The sequence below is a fragment of the Pelodiscus sinensis genome, chromosome 12, assembly GCF_052426305.1.
Source record: "Pelodiscus sinensis isolate ZL-2025 chromosome 12, ASM5242630v1, whole genome shotgun sequence".
Taxonomy (NCBI): domain Eukaryota; kingdom Metazoa; phylum Chordata; order Testudines; family Trionychidae; genus Pelodiscus; species Pelodiscus sinensis.
Genome location: NC_143063.1, coordinates 33,717,745 through 33,740,462, shown reverse-complemented (window position 1 = coordinate 33,740,462; position 22,718 = coordinate 33,717,745). Strand labels below are relative to the sequence as shown.

General features: G+C 38.2%; 1 protein-coding gene across 3 annotated transcripts in view; it reads right to left on the bottom strand.

The window, feature by feature from the left end:
- Window positions 1-9,711: 9,711 nt before the first annotated feature.
- CDH11 (cadherin 11) overlaps window positions 9,712-22,718 on the bottom strand; it is a 116,909-nt gene continuing 103,902 nt past the window's right edge. For all 3 annotated transcript variants that reach the window (XM_075940035.2, XM_075940037.2, XM_075940036.2), the window contains 5 exons: window positions 21,942-22,078; window positions 21,637-21,758; window positions 20,771-20,888; window positions 12,064-12,315; window positions 9,712-11,048 (listed from right to left, as the gene is read on the bottom strand). In XM_075940035.2, the coding sequence (XP_075796150.1) occupies window positions 10,552-11,048; window positions 12,064-12,315; window positions 20,771-20,888; window positions 21,637-21,758; window positions 21,942-22,078 (1,126 nt within the window). In that variant the 3' untranslated portion in view covers window positions 9,712-10,551. The remainder of the gene's footprint in view (window positions 11,049-12,063; window positions 12,316-20,770; window positions 20,889-21,636; window positions 21,759-21,941; window positions 22,079-22,718) is intronic.

Sequence of the window (22,718 nt, the reverse complement as noted above, 5' to 3'; positions counted from 1 at the left end):
GAGTAAAAAAAAAAGAATCTAAAGTATTTTGTCAGATAAATAATTGACAGCATTCCCATTAACTTCAATATTGATGCTCTTTAGCACACTATGTCCCCACTAGTCCAATGTGAACCATTTGGAAGACGACATTAACAACACCCAGGCCTGGTCTACACTAGACCAGGAAGATCAGTTTAAGGTATGCAACTCCAGCTATGCAAGGTAGCTGGAGTTGGCTTACCTTAAGCCACATCTTGGCAGCATCCGCATTGTGGGAGGCTGATGAGAGTGTTTGCTGGTAGGAGCTGCCCTCTGCATTTGATTTAGTGGGTCTATAATAGACCCACTAAATCAAATGTGAGAAGATCGATCTCCAGAGCATCGATCTTCTGGTAAGTATAGACGTACCCTATGTTCTAGATCTCCTAAAATGTTACGCCAGGGCAAATGTTATGCCCCTCCCCACTTCAATGAAACACTTTATCCCAGAATAGACTCTGCATAGCCAGGCCTAAGCAGCATTTTATCCCTGAACACGCTACTGCCGCTGTGGCTGGTGCTCTTATTGCTCTGTGAGGTGTGTCTGTGTTGCCCAAGTCAATGTGTGGTCATCATAGGAGCTGATGGTGGCATCTGTGACCAAGATCCCCAATAGGCATGATATTTTGTGTGCTCCGTGTTGTGTCCAGGCCCATACGCAGGGTGGCTGTATGAAGGACGTACGCTTAAAGGGGCACCGTTAGGGCAGTGGTTCTCAAACTGGTCCATGGCCACCTTCAGGGGAGGGGAAGGGGGAGCACTTCTTCTCCGCAAGCTGGATCAAGCAGCAGGCACAGGGCTTTCTCTCTCTCCCTCCCTCCCCTCCTCCCTGTGAGGTTGGAGTGCCAGCATTGGCTTCCCATTGTGGGGGGGGGGAGGTAGGAGAGAAAGCCCCAAGCCTTGCTGTGCGATACAGTTTATGGGAAGAAGTGCTCTCCCACCCCCAGTTGGGGGAACAGCAGCACGCAGATGTACTACCTGCCAACTTTCACCACTGCTCCCATTGGCTGGATTCCAGCCAATAGGAGCAGCAGGAAGGCATGCCTGGGACCAGCATGGGGCATGAAAGCAAGTAAGTGCCACCCCTCATGTCCAGACCCCTGGACCACCAGTCCCCTCACATACTCCCTCTGCCAAGACCTCACACCGTCAGCCTAGTCCTGCACCCTCCCCCACAAGCCAGACACCTACCCCAAGCCCGCTCCTGCACCCTCCCCTGCTCCTGCACTCTCCCCACTGGCCTGACATGCTACTCCCACCCTGTTTGTGCACCTTACTTTCAATCAAGACTTTGCACCCTCACTCCTTCCCAGATCATGCACCCTCCATTCCTATTGCTGTCAGCTGTGTCCCACAAAGTAAACCCCTCATTTTTGTTCCAACCCCAGAGTCTAGGGGGGTTTTCAAAATCCACTAACCCTGGAACCTCAGGTGAATAAATCAAGCTTATGGGACGCCCCAAACCTCACTCCTCCATGTACTGCCCCCCTCTCCCAGTGGGACTGAAGTGCCAGAGGAGTGAAATGTCTCAACTGGGGGTTGGGGATTATTATTTTATTTTTTTTGCCTATCACTTGTGTGGTCCAAGACATGGGAACCTTTTGTGTTGGATATAAATTGTTATTTTACTTTAATATTTAGTTTGATAAACTAAGATTAGAAGTTAAAGCGCTTAGTCAGTTTAGTTATTTAAATTAATATTTCCTTTCTTACTGGTAAAATTAAACCATTCTCCCTAGCTGCAGCACTAGCAAAATGTCTCGGGTGTGATTATGTAATTAACAGTGAGTTTCCATTAGCAACTGGAAAGGTTTGTATTGAGCCAGGTGGGTCATGGGCCGAAAAGTTTGAGAACCACTGTGTTAGGGGGATGGGAGAGCACTGTGTTCCAGAGGGTTGGGAGGGCGGGTTAGGTGGCAGCACAGCAGGTCGGGGGAATGGTGCTCCCAACCCGCTTTATTTGACAATAAAGTAGTGCAAATCTCTAACTCTGTTTACTTATTAACTGACATGTGGTAGGCCTGATCCTTCATACCCCAGCAAGAAAACTGCTTTTGATAGTGTCCTGTGGACGTCAAAATAGGAGCACACCCTTCAGTAGGTGGTTAATGTACTTCTATTAGCAGCGCTCCGGGAGCATGCTTCATACCACACAATCTGCCACTAATGCTGGGATTATTTGATTGCAATGCAAATACAGCCAGGCCTAATAATGAAACTGCCATCCTTTTCCTACTGCTTGTTAAAAGACACTCTCTTTCTCTCTGTTACAGTTCTGCACACCTTTTGAAGACAAATGTTTCATATACCTTCCCCATTCCCACCTTCTCCTGAAAGAAGGTCATTTAGAACACTAAGGCTATGTCTACACTCGTGGCTTCTTGTGCAAGAAATAAGCAAATAAGGCTAAGCGTGGAATATTGCTGAGCCTCATTTGCATACCTAATGAGCCACCATTTTTGCAGAAGAGGCTCTAGTGCCAGAAGGAACTGTCTGCACTGCCCCTTCTTGCGCAACAAAAACCCTCTTGCGCAATGCCGCTATACTGATTATTTTCAGGAATAACAGCATTGCACAAGAGGGTTTTTGTTGAGCAAGATGGGGCAGTGTAGACAGTTCCTTCTGGCACAAGAGACTCTTCTGCAAAAATGGCGGCTCATTAGGTATGCAAATGAAGCTCGGCAATAGTCCACCTTTAGCCTCATTTGCATATTTCCTGCGCAAGAAGCCACTAGTATAGACATAGCCTAAGGGGGTTTTTTCTCCCATGGGGAGCTTCATTTTTGTAAGTGGTTTGTTGGACAAAGGTTCACAAAGACCTTTTACATCTTCACTCACACAACATGGCAACAGAGCACTTGTTATGATTTTCCCATTTAAAGGGCAGCTAATGGCTTTCTGAATATTCAACTGCATTTCTGTCACCTCTTTGTCTCTTGCTAAGAAAGAATGTACACAAATGCCATGTTGCTTATGTACCTATATAGCTATAGTTTTGTTTTTCTCCCTTGTATACCATTGTCCTCATCAAAGATGGCTGCCATAAAGGGACCCAGTTAGTGCTGGATCATTAAAAGTCAAGCTTGTAGCCTCCCTACCCAGCTCTACATGGCTCCCAGGAAGCAACTGGCATGTCCCTTTGGCTCCTAGGCATATTGGTTTCTACAGGGGACTCTCTGAGCTGCCCCCACTCCAAGTCCTGGAATTTTGATTTTAGCATTTGGAATTTAGCTCTAACTCTCAGTGCTGGCTGCTAGGAACAAGCATTGCTGCTTTTAACGCAAAACAGTTGTTCTGGCAACACACATTTTTCACTTGTGGTGAAGGCAGTGAAATTACACTGAGGCAAAGCACATATTTTCTTTCATTAAAAGAAGCAAAAAGGCAAAACCTACTTCATATCTATGGCCCTTCAGCACTATGGTTAACGTTCAAGTTTTGTAAGCACTGCCCCATAAATGCGATGCATTCCTGGCCAATTGTGCAACACAGAGGGTATTTCATTCTCTATCCATGTATAATCCTTGATATTTAATGGATTCTGTATGCAAAGATGCTCATTTTTATCACTTTGGAATATAGATTCCTGTCAAAATCACTAAACACAGGTCATCCAATACCTATACAGTAGTTACAACTTTCATTTATTACTGAACTAACATGGCTTCATATCAGCAAAGAGAGGAAACATGTCTTAGTTTAGTTTAATATCCTGAGCCTCCTAGCTCTTCAGTCAAATACACTTCAAATGCAAACATTAAGGCCTCGTTGTCTGTATGCATAGTACACAACTCCACAATCAACAGCAGAAAATGTTACTAAAATGCCCAGTAAAATAAAAAAGAATGATTCGGAATCATCTATTAACAAGTCACTATAAAACTAATTAAGTGCAGTCTTGGTGCTGTCATAGAATCTAAAGGTTGATATAAATTTTTCATTCAAGTTGAACTTTGCTAAATGTGCTTCCACTTGATTAATGATGACTTTCTTCAGTTTGTGAACAAGAAAATATGAGATTGGGCTGTAGCTGGGAAAATAATCTACTGTAAGGGAGGACATCTTTAAAAGTAGAGGAACAATGAGACCTTTCAACAGAGCCTTACTTAGCACAAGATATTTTTTCTTCCTTTCGAAATGCTGCTGTAAGCTACCCCATGACCAACTGCATGAAAAGTGTCTGGTGCAGTGAGAAACATAAAGACTTGGGGACTGTGGCAGTTTTGGAAGTAAAAGCATCAGGGCCAATTAAATGTGAAAAAAAGTAACTTGTGATTTTTGCTGGAGCCCCAAAACTGGCGATTTTGTTGATAAATAATTTTTTTATTACGAAAATGCTTTATACTATTGAATAGGTATTGTCCGTTGGCTAGATTGTGTCCAAAAGCCAGCTGGTGATGGAACTGGGACTGGGGAATACACCCTAATGGTAAAATTGATGGAAGAAAGGGGGGAAAAAATCTCATCCATAGTTTTGCCATCCACTTTTTTCTGTTTAAATCTGCCCTATTGAAAAAAGACAAACTGCCATCTGGCAATATTCATTAGTAAATGCAATTAATTAACATGTGCACGGCTATGTCACATATGAAAAGGAAAAGGTTGGTTTTGGAAGGGGTTTCTATATTTTACATAGTTTTGGACCCTAGTTGCTGTGCCTCCTACCTGATTAATTGGTTTCAGGGTATGAATCACGAGGAAGAAAGAGACAGAGCCTTACTACAAACCCCCAAAAGTCCCAAATCATGCCAAGCCTCTAAAAATCATCCATGGCTTAAAAAAAAGCATACAATTATTTTAATGCTGTTTTGGGTTCCTTTTTTAGGTAAATTGGTTTTTGAGATTTTTTTAAATGGTTTTCAAGCTTACCTCTGCCATTATGAGGGCTAGAAGCCAACTTAAAAAAATTAAAAACCTGAGATTTCTCTTAGCAGGTTTAAAATAAAGGGAAATATTTCTTCACACAATGCACAGTAAACCTGTGGCACTCCTTGCCAGAGGGTGTTGTGAAGGTCAGGCCTTTAACAGGGTTTTTAAAAAAGAGCTCGATAAATTTATGGAGGATAAGTCTGTCAGTGAATAGCTCCATAATGCATTATTAGTCAGGATGGGCAGAAATGGTGTTCCTAGCCCCTGTCAGAAGCTGTTTACCTGTTCTATTAATTTCTAGAATATTGGCAACACTGAAGATGTTGGAAGCACTTGCTTCCCAAAGTGTATGTTGTCTCCTCATAAGGGTACCCTGGCTCATGAGATGCTGTTAGAGTACAACAGCTTTTCCAGCTACTGCTCCTCTTCATGAATTCATGTTGCAGTTCTGGCAGGCTGGAAAACATGGGAGAAGCATGACATAGTAACAGCATAGTAGCTGGAGACTTAAAAAAAATCATACAATACGATGATAATTCTCTTTGCCGGGGCTCTACCTGCATTTCTTAGTTGAAGGTTGTGAAAGCATTTGCTCTGGTGGCAGAGCAGACAGACAGAGTCTGCAGATAGTGGATGAATTCCTAGATTTTTGTGAAAGAGCACAGTACAGCTGACGTGTTTAATTTCTGACAGTGATGAATGTGGGGTGGACTATTAGTGCCAAGCTGAGCAGAGGACTTAAATCACACTTGCATCTAAGAGTCTGACTCAATATTCCAGTGGGATACTGGAACATCAGGTGAAGTCCCAGTTCCAATGAATATGGAATTAGTTGAAAACAAAGTGGTGCAGAAGCAACCAAGTAGATTGAGTAAAGGCCACCTTACAATACCTGATTGCCTGTTGGCTAGGGTAGTCTGCTGGACTGTGCTAGACCTGGTATCAAGTCCCTGCTCCACATCTGACAAGGGCTCAAAGCTGGGTTTTCCGCATAGCAAAGCATGCCCAGACTACTGAATTATTGGGCAAACTAGAAGGAGCTGATGCTTTCCCTCCGCAACACATTGCCTCTCACCAGCTCCTCTCTTCTATTCTGTGGCTTGCACTGATGACCTAAGGCAATGGCAATGGAGAGAAGAGAGATGCTGCTGCCACACCTATGGGTCTCTGGCCACTCAAGAAGGGATTAGCTGTTGCATTATATTCTGTCTTTTTGTTCCCTGCTACTCCTCCAAAATCTTCCTTTCCAGTGGGAAAACCTGTGATTAACTCCAGCAGCACAGATGTTTCAGGACTCTCATAGCACCAGGAAGCTGTCAAGTAGGTGATGGGTCTCCTGACTTCCTTTCAGCATGCAGCTGTGTACCCTTTCCCCCAGCCAATGTAGAATTCTCTGTCTATCAATGGACACCTGTGCCCAGGTCCTTAGGGGCAGAGTGGTGGGAATATATTTGAACTTTACAGTCTTCCTTATACTACCATAGATCTTTCAATCTCTTCTGGGTTTTTCTAGAGGCAAGAGAATAAGTCCAAATAATTATATTAGATAAAGCTAACCTATTTCTCTCCTATAACAATCTGCTGGACATGTGATAAAATGTGGCACAAGAGTGAAGGATGTAAGGGGAAGTACAACGAATGACGAACGGCACAAGAGTGTTTAAGAGGACTTGGCAGATCTCGGCACAGTAGAGACACTTTGTACAAGTGGAAAGTCTGGATAGACACTGAAGTTCCTATAGGTGTCATAGCCCTGTTTTATTCAAGCCAATATATGTTGCCTTTTGGGGTTTGTGCTGATGGTTGAAGCTGTAAAACTTTAAGACACACAGACAAAATTATAACAGTAATGTCCTTTCCCACTGGCTTCTGCCATTTCAACTGAGCTTATGAAAATCAATGGGAATATAATAAACTGTTAGCACCACCCAGTTACGTACTTTATCCCATGCATCACTTCACTACAAAAATCTAATCCTGCTCACACTGAAATCAATGACATAATTCCTATTGACTGAATTCATAGTGCTAGAAACTTAGATTCAGTTCCAGTAAACTCTAATTCATTACTCTAGCAACCCAAGTTTCTGAACATTCAGGTCATTCATTCAAAGTTAAAAGTGAGTTTTTTCTTCAGCTCCGATTGTGTTCCCTTTCCATTCATTTGCCAAGAGCATTGTGATATTCTCACTTAAATGTGCCCAGCAAGCAAATATTTAGGCATGTACAAGCTTCAGAATTCACATCTGAAGTGATATCCCTCACATAGTCACAGAGGGTCAGGGTTCTGCCATCCACTCACCAGTGCCCTGACACAGAGGCAGTGAAAGCAGGCAGGCTGGGGTCTTACAGCTCCCTTAGCAACGAGCATCACACTTGCATACACAATTACTGTGTGCTGTTGGTGAGAGGAAGGAACACATCTCTGCATGCAATGTGCTGTGGACATTTTATAATCAGAGTAATACCTGATGTAGCTGGTGTTCGGTTTTTTCTAACCTTTGCACAAACACAGTAACCACAGCCAAAACACTGGCTGTGGACTTGGCCAAGACGACCACATCTGCATATGCATAGAGGAATGAACATTTAATTTTCTTTCATCAAACACCACATATGGCTAATTTTTCTAGGAATGATGCTTCAGGCAAGGCTTGTGTGAATTAAAGAGTTCATATTTTCTAAAATGACCTCATCAGTATATCTGCTACTCTTTCTGCATGGCTCCCTCTCCCTAAAATACTCATAGTCACACTGACTTTGTCAAAAGCTTTGCCAATGTGAATCTTTCCACTGAATTTAATGGATATTGGGCTGTGCCAATTGAGAATTTATGCACATTATTTTCTGGGCATATAATGTGTATTACCACCACTAAGTTCCATGTTCTTCAGCTTCTTACAGCCATTCTCACAAATTACAGTAGCCCATAGTCTGTCCAGTTACATCAGGAACTCTAACCCAATCTACAGCCACCTCAGCACTGACGAAATATGAGGGAGCTGTACTAGCTCTAAGACATAGCTAATAAGGATCTGGGATGTAGAATCCAGAGACCAGAATCATAGAGATTATCACACACAAATGTCACTTTTTTCCCCCTTCAGGAACAAACCATTTGTGGAAGTTCCGCAGTTGGTAATTAATTAAACTCCATTCACAGAATTTCATAGGTAGAATCTGTTAACAAATAAAGAACTATGCTAATTTCCTAGTCACTTGGGGAGAGGCAGGGGAAGAGACTCCCAAATGAAAAAGGACAAAAATCAGCAGGGAAAGAAAATTTATTTCCAAGCTTCTACGAGAGAGCTACAAACAACAGAGACTAAAAACCAAACACTTAAAACTATTTAACTATTTTAAAAAATTTAGTTGACAACGTCCTTTCTTAAAAAAATTAAACATAAATGTAGAAAATGCAATTATTAATTCTAAACCTTGCCCAATAGTGAAATAAAAACACCAGTGATAAAGATGGAAACTTGCCAGTAGTTTTATATTTTTCTATGTTAATTTGTAAATTGCTAATTTCTATTATTATTTAAATTTATGTTGGAGAAATGTGCAAATCTAGCAAAATATTCTTTGGATTATAAACATAGAAAAATCAATAAAATCAACAACCAAGGAAATTTGAACCAAGTTAAGAAGTAATAAACTATAGAATTATATAGAATGGATATGCATATAATAAAGTGAAATATTACAATAAAACACTTTATAATGAAGTTGCTCCTTCAGCAAACTGAAATAGGGCTATAATGGGAAAAGTGAATATTTTATGACTATATGCCTGAAAATACATATTTTTTAATTTTTAATAGTTAGATTTAAATTTAAATACATATGGGGATTTCAGTTAAGGAATACATTAAAAAAGTAAGATTTCCTCTAAGGTTATGCAGTTTGGTACCTAACTGCAATTCAAGGTTGGGATTTCTAAAATTAAAGATGGAAAAATTTATATCATTGCTATTTATTGCCTCTTTTCATATTGCATTTGCTGATCTCTGACCCTTACCAGAAAACTATATTAAATTTAGCAGAATTACAGCTGTGAACAGATGTTGAAAATGTTGATGCACAGAACATATTTTGATCCCTTGCCCATTCCAAACTAATATAAAAAAAGGTTATAGATCAATTTTATTAGATTAAAAACATACATTACAAAGACCAACTCTGAAAGTATTCACTATTTCATGTATTAAAATTAAAATGTCTTGTTAGCTGTAGATGAGGCAATTTCACTGAAGTAAACTAAAAACATTTCTAAGTGCCAGAACCATAATTAATGTTCAGGTAAGGTAATTGCCAGGTAGAACAGTATTTAAGGAATTTTTAGCTAAAGTGGGTCAGATTTAAGTCTTTTGCAACTCACAGAGCTTAGTAAGGATATTATAATTAACAAATGTGGAGTAAACTGTAAGTACAGCTTACTTCCATTCATGTATGAAGTTGTTTAGGAGATCCATGGAATTTCTCGGCTATAAGATAAATGCATATTACATGGGAAATATTTAATTTACTCCCAGAACACACTAACTTTGGTTGAAAAGTGTTATTGTATTCTGGGAGCAGACACAAGCTGTAGATAGAGAGGGTACAAAATGTTCACCAGACACTACAGATTCTTATCTAAAAACATTTGTAAAACATCTTTGATTTTAAATAATCACTTAACAAGGCAATAAACCAACTACAAACACATAATAAATAGGGATATTAAAAGATCACAATTGTAGTAAATTAGTCAGAACTATAAATGGAACATTAGAAACACTACATGTTTTCTTAAATGCTTAATAACCAAAACAAGAATTAAAAAAAGAATCATTTTATTTCAAAGTCTGCTTCTTATATTGAAGCACATATTAAAGCAACAGTACAATGTTCATAAAATATAAGTGTGATGCTGTAACATTTCTTACATGTCAGAATACTGGTATTTGTATGTATACTAAAATAAGAACTTTAAAATTGTACAAATAGATACATTAAAAATGACATAGAAATAGGGCGCCTCCCACTGCAACAAGACAGAGTTTTATATCTGGCACGTATTAGTTCAAGATGAAAGTATAAGCAAAAAGATTTACAAGAATCAGCAGTAACAAGTTTGATGCTCAAGAGACATTATAATTGTACATTGTACTGTACATACACCATATGGGTTTAAGCTGGCTGAATATTATATATTTCAAGTTTAAAAATGCACTACATATAAGAGTGTCCATAGTTTAAGGCGAAATTACAGCTCAGAACTGTTATCTTTTTTCTAATGTGTGGAAGCTTCTTTGACATAAAAGATCTAGATGTTCATAATACAGAAAAGATTTCCCTCGTTTGTATGTTCCCTTTTAGAATTTTCCTTCACTTAAATATTTTGTACTTCACAAGTGGGTTTTTCGCTAGTGAAGTTGATACTCAACTTCTATATTTTCCTTTTGTAAGAAAAGGTACTTCACAGTATTTACCACTTTTCTGTCCTTTTTATTATTATTATTATTATTATTAATATTAATAAAGGAATCCTCTTTGTCAAACTTAAATGTTTAAATGAGCCTTTCCTTGATTTTTAAAAAAATACCTGCTTACATTTCTTCTGGATTCTTCAAAACATCAGACACAGTTCTTAAGGCCAAATTTGTAACTTTATCGTTAAGAATCATCATCAAAAGTGTCTTTGGAGCCATACAAGTCTGCTAGTTTCTTAAAACGAGGTCCCCAGTTTTGTAGATAGTCATAGTCCAAATCAGAATCTGTTGTCGCCGACTCTAATGAGCTAAGTGAACCAGCCACTGAGCCTCTTCCTTCGTAGCCATAGATCTGAATGGAGTCATAAGGAGGAGCAGTCGGATCATTATCAGCCTCTTGTATTCTTGTGTTGATGAAATCATCAACATCCACACTATTAGGAGCTGGCCGAAGCCCTGGTCTTGGCATATACTGATACTCAGGTTTTATGTCTTTCCGAGGAATAAACCCATTGATGCCATCCGGGTTCTGCAAAGTAGCAATGTCAAAGGCTTCAGTGTCTTCCTCTCCGCCCCCTTCATCATCATAAGTGATAATGTTCTCTCTGACATCTTCTTCTTCAAAAACAATTAATGGTTCTTTCTTCTGCCTTTTCAGTGTTACAAATAACACAACAATAACTACAGAGGAAAAAAAGCAAGAGTGTAAGTTGGGCTAATTTCCAAACTAACGCTACTTTTATAAATGCTTAGCAGGTTTCAGAGACCTATCTATGGGAAAGTTTACTCAGTAACTAAAGGATATCACATTCTAATTAAAATTATGTCATGTACTATTAGATGCTCTTAATGGCTGGGACATATAAAGTTTAGATACAGATGGGATATTTCCCTAGATCGAGATCAGAGGGTTTTCAAATCCAAGGTTTTGAACCAGGCCCAGGTTTCTGGGATACCAATGCTTTACTGCATGCTTACTTTAAGGCTTTTATTTGGAAACCACATGGATGGACTCCTAATAGACACTGATCTGTTATTGCATGCAACACCAACTATGCAGAAAAAAGGTGGACCTGCTTGAGATATGAAGCCCTATCAGCTATAAGACTGAAAGGCAGAAATGAACATTTGCTGTCCTGCAATACCCAACCTGAATTCTAATTCCACACCCTGCTTCTGCAATGAAATAGGAATTATTCTTGTCCCAGATTTCAATAACTTCCTTTTCATAACATGAATAGAGGAAGACAAACGTGACTTTTTGTCCATCACTCATTTTTTCTAAACTATCATGAATATTTAAAAGTAGATGACCCCAGAACAGCATATTTATGTATGGTGTTTTACTGCTCTTCTATTCTAAGGTCTTTTAAAGTCATCAATTTGTTTTTATTTCCCCTTCAACACTAGGGAAATTAGAGTCAAAGAGCTGGCATGACTAATTATTCCAGGCTGAGCTCAATAAGCAAGGTGTCATCCAGCAAAGAGTGCGAAACCAAAAACTGCGTATCATGGAATTAGTATCATTCTCTGCACAGAGTATTTTACCTGGTTTAACAAGGGCCTCAGCTCCAGCAAAAGGAAGTGAAGAATACCAAATATGAGTGGAAAATACAGTATTTCCAATGTGGCCAACTCAAGAGTTAATATTGCAATGTAATCAAAAAAACATAAATAGGCAGGGAACTTTTCTTACCTAACAAAATCACAATGCAAGCGAGAATGGCAATTAAAGCTCCAGTGCTAAGTCCAGCATTGAGGATGTAAGCTTCAGCATTACATGAGAGCAAGGAACCATTGCTGTCACAGCCACAGACTCTAATAGTAAGTGTATTGGTGCTGCTCATTGGAGGGACTCCACCATCGCTTATTACAATAGGAAGAAGGTATAAATCCTGCTTTTGTCGACTAAAGCCGCCACGTCTAACAAGAATACTCACTGTATTATCTGTTTAAACAAACAAGACAATCTCTGATCATTCAATTTCTTTTCAGACTTACCCACTTCATAAATATTGAGAAATGACATTTTGCTACAATTGCTTTGACCATTTTATTGCTGTATTTACATACAGTAAATTGATTGTCCCACTTTTAATGACACATGAGAAATTAAATATAATTGTTCCTACATGCGGTACTGCACTATTTTTTTAGGGCAGGATATGGAATACAAGGGGTAGAATGTAGTCCTGCCCTTTTGGGTTGCATTTCACATTCTTTTCCTGCATTACTGTCTTTACAATTTTGGCATATTTGTGTTCACCTTTTAATTATCTTTCATAAGGGAATGCAGCACTACAAAAACAATCAAAGCATTTATTGATAAGGCAATGTTAAAAAAATGGTTGCAAATACTGCTGAATGCTTAGATTATTTGGAATATTTACAGTGGTAATTCATGTTTTCTGCATGAGTGGGTATTTGCTAAAACAGTATGTGTGACCAAAAAAATTCAATCATGCAAACTATTGATGCTAATTGTGATGCTCAATATCAAACCAAGCAATAATGGACCCCATAGCACAACTCACAATACTACGCACTATGCCAAGTAGCAAGCCTCTGCAGAATTGGGCCTTGACATTACACTTATGCTGATTCTGGTCCTGACCCAAAGCCAATGGAGTCAGTGAAAAGCAAGGCTCCCGCTGATTTCAGTGAGCTTAGGATCAGGTCCTTTGTGCTCAGGCTATCTCCATGTGGAATTATAATGATTAGATTTTATATAGATTTGATCAAAAATATTCTTATATGAGTGCAAGTCCCATTGAAATCAAAGGAAAATGTACACAATACATCAGGGCAGAATTGGTCCCCGATATTCCACACGTCCCTTTCATTGGAACATATTTAAATGAGCAATATTTCCTTACCACTCTTTGATCCTAGAAAGCTTAACAGTATATATTAATATAAGATGCTTCTTAGCATATGTGCAACATATCGCAGGTGGCACGTGACCAGAATTTATCATTGAATTTGGTCTACTGGCTAGATCATTACTTTCCCTGCTTGACTGATGGGGAGTATGATATGAATGCTGATCCCTACACTCCCCCATAAGAGTTATTGAATTACACAATGATGCTCAACAATTCACAATTTGTGAACAAAGGTGTGAAACAGCAGACCCAGAATAGATTCTTCTGGAACTTCTCTCAAGACCTCCTTCCAATCTAATATCATTCCAAAAATAGTTGCTTATTATGTGTGGCTATTTAACTAATGATGTATTTACTTAATGGTAGTTCTGCCAAGTCCACATTTCTCCATCTTACTTATCAAAACGGCATGTAGGACTCTGTCTAGAGCCTTTCTAAGGTCCAGGTATATTATGTCCACTGCATTCTCCCTATCCATAGTTACTGTGTCAAAGAAGAAAATCATGGACAAGGGTGGACAAATAAAAGTTCTGATTTTTTAAAAATATGTATAGCTTTTGCAGGTATTATTTAATCCATTTCAAAACCTATTTGTACCACTGAATACTTATGTTTTTATAATTTCAATGGTGGCAGTGTTGATGTGATAATCTTCAAATTTGAGGGGGTTAGAATGTGGTCATAACAATTTGCTCTCTGTTGAAAGGTGGCTTCCAATGTGTCTCAGCCTTGTTTAACTTCCTTTTTACATTTTTAATATAAAAAGTGTCCATTGATATTTAGTCTAATGTAGTGATTTGCACACTGTGAATAATAGTTCATTTCTTCCAAAAAAAGTTCACCCTCATGGTGAAAGAGCTTTCAGACTGATGAAGAAGGGTTATCTCTCCTTCAGTGGATGCAGTTGATTCCAGACATAGGACAGAAGAGACAGTAAACCACCCTGCTTTTAACCCAAGCAAATGCCAAAATGGTACCGTGTAGATAATCAAAACTCTGACAATTGATAACTTCTGATTGTCTATTAACTTTTCTGATTTGATTACCTTATACCAAGATCACAACAATTTAATTACCAAGCAGATCTGTCTAACACCAAACAAGTCTAAATCTCCTTTCCCTAGTCATAAAGTGAATTGCTTAGACTTGTTTGTTTTGTGTTCAGAAAAAAGTAACTAAGTTTCAGGCAATTTAGGCAATCTTATATGTATCTGAGCTGTGATCAAAAGATAAGATTTGAAATTTGCAAGTTTAATAAAATAATTGGATAAATGCTTAAAATAATTAAAAGATACATTCCGTAAAAATAGTTTTCAAAGATGAACTGGGAGCCATACAGTATGGATTTAGGAAAACTTTGATGCTCATTTAAATATTTTTAAAGAGAAAAAGGAAAGCCACTCCAAAACACCACGTGAAATATTGTAAAGTCCAATACCCATTACTTCTTCCTTTGTTCTACCTGTGAGCAGCTCTCATTTTCAGAAAGAAAATAATGTGCATAGGACACAACAAAATCTTAATGTCTCAGGACAAAAGTAACATACAATCCAAGATAATATTTTCATTCTTGCTTTTTCGTCCTTTCTGTGCCTTTTGATGACAAAACAGAGCCTAACTGTAATCCAGGTAAATGGCATTAGGACCGGAAAGAGAACTTAAATATTTGTGCCAGGTTATAGTTGTATTCTTTACTCATTTTGAAAGAACCATATTGCAGCTGCATGGCTGGCAATTTCAAGGAATACATTTTGCCACAATACATTACAGAAGAAGGCAAATCTTTGAAGTCCATTCCAGAACATTCATGTTTGAGTTATTCCAGTTGCTATTCCCTGGAGAATTCTCTAGCTAGAGATTAGATTAATGTATCCAAATTCAGGTGATTAGATTAATGTATCCAAATTCTGATTAGATCACCAATCTAGGTGAAACAACTGGAGTTCATAGATAAAATTGTATCACATCCATCAATATTCATTTTTCCATTTTTTATTTTCCTTTTTTGGAGTTTTTCCAAGTTCTTTGCTGCACAAAGGTAGCTGTTGCTTGGCTTCTCTTCTGTTGCTTATACACAAAAAAAGCACAAAGTTGTTTGATAACAAGAAGCTTGCTGCAGGGTGAGCCTAATGATCTGCTGCATTGGGGTGAAAGTGCTGACTGACCAGGGAAGACCAAACAGATTTTTGGTTGTCATTGCCTGGAATCAGTATCAGACTGTGATTATTACTGGGAAAAATTCCATGGTAAGAAACAAAGGAGAATTGCCTCAGAGCCCATGTCTATTACTAGAGCCCTTAAAACTCATCTATCAAACATGTGGCTCTGATGATCAGAGCATGCTGCCACGGAGATAAAGGGAATTTAGCTACCTCCTTCTCTGGCAGCAGCATTGGACCGTGATTCTCCAGAACATTATAGCCCATCTATGACAAGCAAATTCCCCCATGTGCAAAGGGCCCAACCTAAGGCTAATGCACCAGTTTCAGGCCAACTGGTTTTGTGTTAGCCTCAGCACTGGGTGAATCTCTGCCTAACAGTACCTCAGCTCAGGATGGAGGGAGGGTTAAAAGGAGGAACCATGACTATTAATTATGAGTCACTCTTTTCTTTTCAAAATACCATTTACTGGCTACTGCTCTATTTGAAGTCAAGTCCAAAAACCACTCTGACCTCAGGGGAAGTAGAGTAGGACACAAAACCTATACATAGTATGGGAAAATACAGTACTGTTTATTTACATGGTATAATGTAAGTAAACACTCAGAGCAAAAGTAATTTGATGCTTTATCACAGCATGAGATACCCTATTATCTCATGTTTTCTATGGAAAATAGCCTCAGCTGAAAAGCTTGGTAACACAGTAGGCTTTTAAAAGGATGTAGAATGTGATTACTTTTTCTGGATTACTGCAATATGTAATTACTTTTAGGAGTCTGTAGAAAGAAACTCTATTAAATGATAATTATAGGACTGTATTCACTTTAAAGTCCTGTAATAGACCTAAATATTGGAGTATTCATTAACTGTTCTCCAAAGTTAATAAAGCCATTTTTTTCTTTGAAACTAGCAATTCCCTATGAAAGAGGTGGTATGATACAAAGAGTACTCTGATTTACAAATGAAAAAGAAACTTTAAATGATTACATAAATCATCTGACTTGCAAATTGTAACACACTCTGAAAGGGTTTGCTATCTAGAAGTACCTACAATTTTAATTTTTTTCACTATCATCCATAACGTCACCTTTTTAATAAAAAAAGTGTTAAATTGACCACTCAGTTAAATTTGTCTTATAAAATATACATGAATATATCAAAGAATGTATGAAATGATGGAAGACAGTAAATTAAAAAAGTAAAATGTAGGAAGAACTTCATTACGTTGTGTATCTTTTCCTAAAACAAAAGTATATGGATAGAAATTCAAGGGACCTAAAATAAAGTAAAGTAAAATAAAGTATTTCAGTGGTGTCATATAAAGATACTATATTCACAGGACTACTCACATTTGTATTATAAAACCATTTTGTTTATGTAGGTTAACTTTTTCATTAAAAGGAAAAAAAGAAAAGAAACCAAAAAAGATGAATTTGATGCTTGTATAAATGACCAGGATTGCTGGAAGAAGGCAGTGCTGCTTTGTGGCTGGGTGAGGGAGGAGAAAAGGAAGAAACTTCTACAACAGGGTGGGTGGTTGTTAGCTTTGCAGCACTGACTCACTCACCACAGGGAATGTAAGGGCAGAAGACTTTATAGGTGCAAGCCATGGAGTGGGAAACTCCTTTCTCCATGCAGCAGGTAAAGCAGCATCCAACCTCCCTACTCTTAAGGTGTGATTATCAGGGTTTTGAACCTGCTATGGGCACTATGCAAGTCGTTCCTTTTTAGGGGGACTAGATGGCAAGGTCTGTTATAAAAATAATCAATTGCCTATAGTAAACCTAAGGATTTCTTCTTTCAGGTTTGGTCCCCAACAGCACTTCAAGGGAATGTCCAGTTACACGTCACCTATCACACCCACACAATGACTCCATTAATACTGCAAGGAACCAGGTGGCTTGGCAAAATGTTTATTGGTACGCCCTGCAGAGGCTGAAAATGAGGGTCCTTCCACTACATTTCAGTACCTAGACATGGCGCTGAACTCAAGTCCAGAGGTGTAAGCGAGGATGTTATGTGCCCAGGGGAAAAGGAAAAATTTGTCATCCCCCCACTGCCACGCAGAGGGGCCCCGAACCTGGCGCACAGCTGAGCCTGACCCTGGGGGGAGGAGCTTGTATCGTGTCTGCCCCTGCCTCCACCAGTTTGGGGCTGGGCCCCTGCACACATTAACCTGCCAGTGGAGATGGAGAAGGGTCGGCCTGGGGGCTGTGAGGAGGCTCCAGCCAGCAGTGACAAGCTGAGGAGGCTCAAGTGAGCCAAGGGATGACAGGCGAGTGGAGAGGGACTAAATTGGTACCCCCCTAGCATGGTGCCTGGGGGCAACTGCCCCCCTGAACTCTCGCTACACCACTGTACAAGTCTGGGCGTATTACAGCTCCCTCCCAATAAAATGATGCGTTTCTGATTAGCAGTGGTGTATATGCTCAATTGCCAAACTTCAACCTTTAATATCTCTTTTCCTCCTAAGCACATGGCAGCGATTGAATATTGGAAGAACAGATGCCATGTCTTGTTTTCAATGCAACAGAGTGGTGACTTGCACCAGGAGCTTGCAGCAAACACAAGCGAAAGCTGTTGGTATGATGAGGCATATGAAGATCCAGCAGGCTGCCCACTTACATGGCCCATCAGGAAGGTGTGGTTGATGTGAGATATGTAACTGGCAAACCAGCTGCAGGAGTCAATCATTTGCATAGTACAGAGTGCAACTGAATGCATTTGGGAGAATGGGGCTTAATCTTTCAAACTAGCAGCAGTAACATGTTTTTGGGCTGCTACAAAAAAGGTCAGGGAAGAAGTCTGGAAATCCAACTGGGCTTGGTGGGGAGGTAGCCCAGCTAATTGCTGGCATCTCCATGTGGTGGATGTCCAGTGTAGGTGCTACATAGGGAAGATATCCAATGACCGGGTAAATGGCCTGGTAAAGGACTTAAAAAGGAGGTGTTAGTTAAAGGAATGGACTGTAGCTGGAGTTTGGGGCTTCTATGGTTGTAAGAGCAGGGAGCCAATTCCCCTTTCTTATAACCCATATTACCCCTCCTATGAGGAGGGTTGAATGATAAGGTCCTTGCAATGGATTTTCTGGAGGGATCTGGATGGAAAAGAGGGCAAGCTGGCAAAAGCCCCCCAGGTACGGTAAGGACCCAGAAATATGTATGCTGGAAGGACTTTGATGGAAAAAGAGGTAGTAGCAGGTAGAAGGCCCAAAGGGAACTGCAGAATAAACAGGGGCTTACCTGCACTGTACTCTGTTATCTGCTGGGTAGTCTCAGACATCTAATAATAAAATTGCAGCTTGATTAAATCTATACCAAGTGTCTCCTGACTTCTTTTGGTATAGCTGGACAATGAAGGATTAATACAACTGAGACTATGATATCATCGCCCTGAAGCTGTTTCAGTGTTTCTCAGTTCTGACATGTGGATAGCCCTGCTATTTTAGTCCTGAACCACTCTTGAATAGACTGCAAGTTATGCCACATGGTGCCAAACTGTGTGGTGGATCTGTTATACACACTAATATCCATTAGAGATTTAGCTGATATTACCAAACTAGCTGCTAATCTCAGTTTGAAGCTAGGTCTCCAAAGGTGAAAGGCTAGTCCATTATCTTTCCATGCAATCTAGCCTCTTTTGATATACTTCCCTAAAATATCTTAAAAAGTGAAACACAGCTGAAAAGGATTTTTTTTATTGATTTACTTATTTTTATTTTAAAAATATGCATCAAACTAATTTTACTTTCCTTTTTTCTTTCCTTTTTTAACAATGGAGAGTAAATATATACTTTACCCACTTCATTTGAGTGTACAATTGCTATGTTGAGGAACCTAGCTATTGATATTCATAATACTTTTTAAAAATTTCATCAGAAAAACTACCAGGAAGTTCTGAAATTAACTTTTTCTTCAGTGTTCAGAAATGAGGAAATCATATCACAATGATACAGGACGTTTTGTAAATGTTATAATGTTTGAGATAAAAAGTTCTTATTGTATGTAAGTAATCAGATTGTGTTCTCTTTTATCCTGATTCTAGTCCAGAGTAATTCCTCTAGCTGTATGATTTAAACCCATGCAACGGAGATCACAATTTTTGGAAACAAACATGTTTCTTCTCAATAATTAAAGCTCATTTTCACTAAACAAATTTCCTCTAAATTTGAACAATTTTGCTTTTACAGGGAAATTACCATGTTAAAATGAATTTGCTAAATGCTTATAATTTTAAGTGTATTATGTTTTATGCACTATTGTAATTATGAAATTAGCATAGAGACATTTATAAAGATGGATATGACTTTTTTCTGCTTCTCTCTCCCCTGCTTCCACAACCTTCCCACGGAGTTTCTGCTAGGGGACACAATGCCTATCTCCTGAGGGTTTCTCTCATCTTATTCTGGCTAATGTAGTTACAAAAACATCCCATATAAGCTATGTCTATGCTGCAGAGTTTTTCTGGGATACTGGAGGTATCTCGGAAACTATGCTACATCCAGGGAACATGTATGCTCTTCCGAATTTTTTTTCAGAAGAGCAGATGCACTTTTTCAGCATCTCTGTACCCCTCATTTTACGAGAAAGAAGGGATGTCCAAAAAAGGGTTTTTTTTCCCAACATTTGGCCCAGTTAGATGGGTCAAATGTTGGAAAAGCATCTTTCAAAAAAAAAAAGGCAGAAAAAACTACGCAAATTGCAGTTTGCAATTTGCGTAGCTTTTTCCGGAAGAGCAGTGCAATGTAGACATAGCCATTGTGTGCATTAGAAGCAGGAAGCAGAAGCTAGATATGGGGACTGATTTTCATCTGGATAGTGAATTAAACTGAAAAACTGGATCTGCATTCTCCTTCCCTCAGCCCAGCTTGCAGTGGCAGTTTTTACTTCAGATTTAAATCACGGGATATCCATAAATTAACAAATGCAACTAAGTGAAAAAACACCATGTCATACCTATCCTCTCAACTGATCCTAGGGCCCATGCTGAGCCAAGTATGCGTCATGATGAATTCCTAAAATTGTGGACTATCTATTAGTTTTCACTAAAGAGATCTGTGAATCTTCTGTTTATTACCTATTCTTGTGAATGTAATGCCAAATCAATTATTGTATAGAGTTCCATGCAATTTATAAAATATATTTTTGAATAAGAAGGCCAGTAAACAGGCACTAAATTATTCCAAACAATGTCTCTGACTATCAGTTTTATTTTCTGCCTTTTTTTTGCGTGCAAAATTCTCAAAAGCAATCAGTCAGTTAGGGTTAATGAAAATACTGTTGTATAAAATTATAATTCACATTTGTTTTCTACTTTTGCTGCTCTGAACACTAATATATGATGAACCTTGATACTAACCTCTGTTGTCTCTGAGTGTAAAATTTGGATTGTGAATAATTTCAGGTGGTAAACTGAAGATAAATCTCGGTCCATTGGCTGCATCATCCTTGTCATCAGCAGTAATTGTAATAAATGGCTTTAAAAGAAAAGTAGCTTGTAAATAATTAGTGCTTTTGTTATGTACTCATATATTGCATTCAAAAAGGTTTTGTTTCCAATATTGTGATTTTTGAATGCCAAAGGAAAACAAAAAAAAATACCATTTATTATTAACAATGTAATATGGGTATAAAAATAGAACAGTCAGCTATTTCTCTTACTATATTTAGTCAATACAAATGTTTTAAAATATATATAATATTGAGCTCAAAGTTGGGCAGGGCTGAGGAAATTAGTATAATCTCCTCCCACCCTCAAAACTCCCCAAACCCTGGCAAACGTATAGGGAATAAAAGTAGTGTTAATAAAATAACCCATTCTCCAACTGTAGGTAATCCTATGCACAAGCTACAATGGATATCTGCACTAGGGTAATATGTACACAGAGTATGAATGGATAAATTTGTGAGCTACACCCTGTAACTACAATTCTGTGCTTCCTGTCATAGAAGCCAAAGTGTTTCTCCAATATTTGACATGTCCCCATTCTTGTGAAAACTAACTTCTACTCTTGCTTTCAATGGAAGTTTGAAATAAATTAATATGTGGGTATATACACATGCACATCCACTATGTTTCAATTTTGATGTCAAATACAAAAATATGCCTATTTGTTTGCCAAAACTTAAAAATAGCAATCCAGATTTCAACTTCTCTACAAAACTGGGATCCATCCCAGGAATAAAGAACTTCCCATATCAGGGGAATGTAACAGACAGAGATACCTGGTTGCTCTGAGTATTTTCACAAATAAATGCTTCATAGGTGGATGCAAATTTTGGAGCATTGTCATTGACATCAAGAACCTTAATTGCTACAGGAACTTTGGCTTCCTGATGTCGGTTATCTATAAAAAAAAGTGAAAAAACAAAACAAAATGGTGACAAACAAAGCTATAATACTTTGATTAAAGGTAAAAAAATTATCCCTGCTTTGTATTATTCCAGCTGTTGTATCCCACATAAACAATGTGAGAAGGACTGTAGTATTTATAACAGCACTGATGTGAAATCCTCCTTGGAATACTTACGGACTTCAGTGGCAAAGACAGAGATGTTATGCCAAGCAATTTCTTCCCTATCCAAAGTTTTTATGGTCTTAATGTAACCATCTTCTGGATTGATACTAAAATATCTTTCAAGGTCAGTGTGACGATCAATTGAATACCTTGAAGAAAATGAAAATTGAGAATGAGACAAAAGAATTACTTTGCAGACTGATGGTTCGGTTTTTCTTCAACAGTGTGTTTCTTATTATTTTTAATAGAGTTTTGCAGTATCAGGCTTGCAAGTCGGGCATATTAATGGATTTTATCACCAACTTTTTAATGAAAATGCATTTACATTATTTATTAATGTCTATGTATCAGAGGCATTTTTCATTGTCAAGTTTTTACAAAGTATAGATAATTAAAACATGTATTCTTTGAAATCCTTAAATAATACCATTTGGATTGTGTCTAAATTATTTTAATATCTATAAAATATATTGAGATACTTATATTTTTCACTGGTCCATATTTATTAATAAGAGATTTTAATTATTTTAATTTTCAGAACACTCAAAACATTACAGAATTTACCACTTGCTAGATTATTTAAAATTAGTGATGTACTAAACATCTCTAATTTACACTACAGTTTGTTTTGCTATGGTTTTCATACCTTCATTTTGAAACTCTTCTAAATAACTTGATATCTTAGTTAATAGGAGGGAAATGACACCAGAAAACACACACATCAAATACTACTTCATACCTCTCTCAGGGTATCTCTACCCTATAGTGTTATTTTGAAATAACTTTACT